At 35.5% G+C, this 4,886-nt stretch overlaps 1 protein-coding gene across 1 annotated transcript; it reads right to left on the reverse strand.

The window, feature by feature from the left end:
* Nucleotides 1-1,109: 1,109 nt before the first annotated feature.
* On the reverse strand, nt 1,110-2,606 carry LOC148581036 (uncharacterized). The gene is made up of 2 exons (XM_088492296.1): nt 2,291-2,606; nt 1,110-1,462 (listed from the first exon to the last, which is right to left on the reverse strand). The coding sequence occupies exons 1-2, from the start codon at nt 2,604-2,606 to the stop codon at nt 1,110-1,112; spliced, it is 669 nt and encodes a 222-aa protein (XP_088348422.1).
* Between the last annotated feature and the right edge of the window lie 2,280 nt (nt 2,607-4,886).

Here is a 4,886-nt window from a genome sequence, read left to right on the forward strand (position 1 = left end):
CAAGGAATGAACGATCATGATTTCCCACACCAGGGAGCAATGAACAATTCTCATCACAATTGATAAGGATAACTAGGATAGGACTTCTAATTTTCATACCTTGCCAAGAGTTTTCTTAGTTGTTAGTTTATTTTCTTATCATTTATATTCCTTGTTCAACCTTTCAAAAACCCCGAAAAGATACTTTTCCATAACCAATAATAACAACTACACCTCCCTGCAATTCCTTGAGAGACGACCCGAGGTTTAAATACTTCAGTTATCAATTTTATTCGGGGTTTGTTACTTGTGACAACCAAATTTTTGTACGAAAAGATTCTCTGTTGGTTTAGAAATTATACTAGCAACGAGAACTTATTTGTGAAATTCTTTACTAGCAGAAATCCGTTCGTCAATGACAAACATAATTTCAAAGGATATAATCAAAAGAATTGAATTAGATAATGTTAAGGCACTTCCCTTTGATGACATCTAGTAGTTTTGATGTGCTCACCCTTTCTTTTTCAAGGGTTGCTCCCCCTGACTTTATGCTCATGTTTTGTTTCATATTTAAATATCCACACACAGAACACAACTATAGACAACATACAGATAGCACAATTTTTTATAGTATATGCAAGCTTGTACAAACACATTTTGATACATCATTTTCAACCAATGAAACCAAACACTTGATCATGGTCTAAATGTATCATCAACACTTGTTCAAAAAATAATGCAACAGTTATCAATGAATAGAGCAATCATCAAGAATTCCAAACCATAGTACAAAAAAATTAATCATTTTAAAACATAGCATAAAATCGGAACAGAGTATGCCATATTACCTGCAACAAAACAAAAATTATGAAATCCAAAAATTCTAAACTATTCAATTCTGCTTTCTTCTACTACTCTCTCTTTTGTCATCAAGGGAGAAGCTAGAAGCAATGGAAGTCAGCAAAAATGGTTAGAGTTCCAAGTTTATAAAAACTTGATTAACATCAAAAGAAAAATATAACAATTATTAGTGTTTACAGTCATCCAAAATAAAATAGAGTCTAAAACAAACTACAATAGTTCCAAGAGGCAAATGTCCAAATAACAGAGACCAGCAACTAGAGACATCCTCAAGCATCCGAACCATCCTCCTCAGAATCATGTGGTTCCTCTGGGTCAGTAGCAATTTTTTCGTCCTCATTAATGTTGTCAACATACTTCATAAGGACAACTACTATGTCTTTTGACTTTCTAAGGACATTTTCATGTTTGACCGCAAGCTTCCTTTCTTGTTTTCTTGTAGAGATTAGATGGTTGGATAGGTTCACAAACTCTTGCAAAATATCCTTCACAACTCCAAAAAGGAGTAATTTGTGACCATTTGAGGCTGAGATTCCTGAGGTAGAGGAAGGATGAGTGTCGTCGAGTTCATCATCAAGAACTACCCTTTCAGTTCTTGTAGGCCCCTTCTTGTGCTGTTTCACTGAACCACCTCCTTTTAGATATGGGTGTCTATTTTCATATGATTCATTCAAAATGTCAAAACCAAATTGTTCAAATATGCAAGTTAAAAACATGCCATAAGGAAGAGCCACAATTTTGTCACTTCTTATGCAGTCAAACATATGCCTTACTATTAAATATGCAAAAGATATTTCAGTTTTAGTGATGATATCATATAAAACCAAAGTATCAAAGAAAGACACCCTTTGATATAAGCCGCTTTGAGGTAGAATAATGTGGTTCACTATACGATGCAATTGCGCACGAAGAGGGCCGAGGACTTTGTGAATATGTGTAAGGCCATCAATTAGAGAAATATTCTCACACACATGAGTTAGAGCATCTTTACATAAAACACCCAACCCCTCATCCCACTTACACGCAGTATAAGCACAGATACCAACATTAGTGTATTCTAAGGAGTCACTAATAGATTCACTATTCAAGACAATTTCATGACCTTTGACATACGAGTGAATACTTCCTTCATGGTAGGTCAGATTTGTACAAAACTCTAGAGCTAAAACTGGGTAAACAAGCTTTTTAATTTTGAAATATTGATTCCAGTCCAGAAAATCAAGTTTTTCAACAAATGTAAAACTTTTCTTTTTCAGATTTGGTAAGTCAGCAAAAAAAGTGGGGCATATGGGACGATGAACAACACCACCTTCATAAAAGTCATGGTTCATGGCTGAGCAAAAATGGTGAGGGTTGTAGTTAGAGTGGAAGGTCATAAACTGAGATTTATGTTCAAAAGAATCAATGTTGTGAGGCTTCTTAATCGATTTAAGAGGGACACGAGGATTACCTCTTTGTGGATGCTGAGGGACTGACCTAGGCTTAGGTCTCGAGGGTTCAAGAGCGGGTTCCTCTGCAGTAGGATGCTTCCCCTTTGAAGTGCTTGGCCGAGAAAGAGCACTGGATGGAGCCGTTGGCTTGGACGACGAGGGGTACCTCGGAGTAGATTTGGTTTGAGCCGTCGGATCTGTGCGTGGAGGAGACAATGAAGGAGTAGGGGAAAGAGTAAAGGTAGGATCCTTGGAATGTGAGAAGGTTCTTGGTTTTTTAGGGTTTCGAGGAAGTTGAATGAGAAAACCTCTTCTAGTGGCAGTTTTCTTTCTCATCTTTAAGCGAAGAAGGATTTTGCAAATATAAAAACAATGATGACAGTGGGAAAAATCGAAGAGGTTATGCAAGGAGTTTATAAGAGAAAAGTTTGGTAACTGCAACAAAAAAAAGGTTTCTTGAAAGCATTTATGTGCAGAACCTATGACTACTCTTTGAAAAGACTTGATATCACGTTAAAAATGTTTTATTTAAAATAAATTAAATAAATAGAATAAAACAAATTTAAAAGAAAATATTTTCAAATAAAAGACTAAATAGAAAAGCCCACAAACTAAACATAACACTCATTAGGCCCAAAGGTGGTGGACCACACAGAATCTGAACTGGAGGGTTGACTCAGATGATTCAGAACTTTACTGTTGAACCCAGGAACCACGTTTTTTGAAGGATGGTTCTTTACTTGCCCAAAATTGTCTCCACTCGACTTGAGAGACAAAAAATTTTAACCAACATATCAGTAAGGCTAAAACAGGAAATTATAGCACAGAATTCCCAGATCATTTCTTAGTTTATAGAATCTGTCCTTAGCTAGAGATTTGGTAAAAATATCAGCTAGTTGATCTTCTGATTTAACAAACTGAATGCTTATATTGCCCTTTCAAACATGTTCTCTTGAGTAAAATCTCACTTCAATAGTTTAGTTCTTGAGTGCAAAACAGGATTTTTAGAAATATTTATGGCAATTATGTTGCTACACAACAAGAAAATATTTTCAGCATTCAATTTATAATCAACAAGTTGAGTTTTCAACCAAAGCAACTGAGAGCAGCAAGAAGAAGCAGCAATATATTCAGCTTCAATAGTGGAAGAGCCACTATTGACTATTTCTTGCTAGACCAGACATTCAAAGAACTTCTTAGAAAGTAGAAAATGCTAGATGTACTTCTTCTATCTACTCTATCTCCGAAGAAATTTTCATCATAATAACCTACAGCAGAAAATTTATTAGTCTTAGGATACCATAAACTAAAGTTGGATGTGCCATGAACATATTTAATGATCCTTTTAACTGCAGAAAGATGTGATTCTTTTTGTTGTGATTGGAATCTATACCAAATTCCAACACTTTGCACAATATTTGGTCTAGAGGATGTTAAGTACATAAGAGAACTAATCATTCCTCTATACCTAGTCTCATCAATATCTTTATCAGTTTCACCCTTTTCTAACTTTGAGTTAGGGTGCATGGGTGTTTCCATAGGTTTGGCATTTTCCATACCAAATTTCTTAACTAATTCCTTGGCATACTTCTCTTGATGAATAAAAATTTTATTTTTAGTCTGTTTAGTTTGAAGTCCAAGGAAGAAATTAAGTTCACCCATCATACTCATGTCAAATTCACTTGTAAAGAGTTTTCCAAATTCAGCACAAAGGGTTTCATTTGTTGATCCAAGAATAATGTCATCAACATAGATTTGGACTAGAATGAAAGAATTATTAGAGTTCTTGATAAATAGAGTAGTATCCGTAGTGCCTCTTTGAAAATCATTTTTTAAAAGGAAAGAGCTGAGTCTTTTATACCAAGCTCTTGTAGCTTGTCTTAATCCATAAAGAGCCTTTGAAAACATGATTTGGTAGCTCTTTATTTTCAAAACTGGGTGGCTGTGCCACATACACTTCTCTATCAATTACTCTATTTAAGAATGCACATTTCACATCCATTTGAAATAATTTAAAGCCACAATGGGCAGCAAAAGCTGGAAGAAGCCTTATAGCTTCCATTCGAGCCACAGGGGCAAAAGATTCATCAAAATTTATTTCTTCTTCTTGATCATATCCTTATGCTACCAATCTTGCTTTGTTTCTAGCTGTGCTTCCATCTTCACCCAATTTGTTCCTGAAGATCCACTTGGTGCTGGTTACTTTCTTTTCATTTGGCTTTGGAAGAAGTGTCCAAACTTGATTCTTTTCAAATTCATGAAGCTCTTTCTCCATATCCTTTATCCAAGAGGGGTCATCAAGTGCTTCTTTGATATTTTGTGGTTCAATTTGAGATAGAAAGGCCAAGTTTTCTTCTTCTGAAGCCTTTCTAGTGGAGGACTGAGTTTTGACACCTTGAGAAACATCCCCTATGACAAATTCTTGTGGATAATTCTTCAAAAATCTTCATTCACGGGGTCTAGTGGACTTAGGAACAGATTCGGTTGCGGCGGGATCTATGGAACTGGTATTCCCAGGAATTTTGCCAGTTTCAAGAGATATAATGGAATTATCTCCTGCAGAATCTTCTGCAATAGTAGGTTCAGAATCAGGTTGCCCAAAATTTTCTTTTTCTT

This window comes from Arachis ipaensis, chromosome B10 (genome assembly GCF_059453495.1).
Source record: "Arachis ipaensis isolate K30076 ecotype BB chromosome B10, ASM5945349v1, whole genome shotgun sequence".
Lineage (NCBI taxonomy): Eukaryota > Viridiplantae > Streptophyta > Magnoliopsida > Fabales > Fabaceae > Arachis > Arachis ipaensis.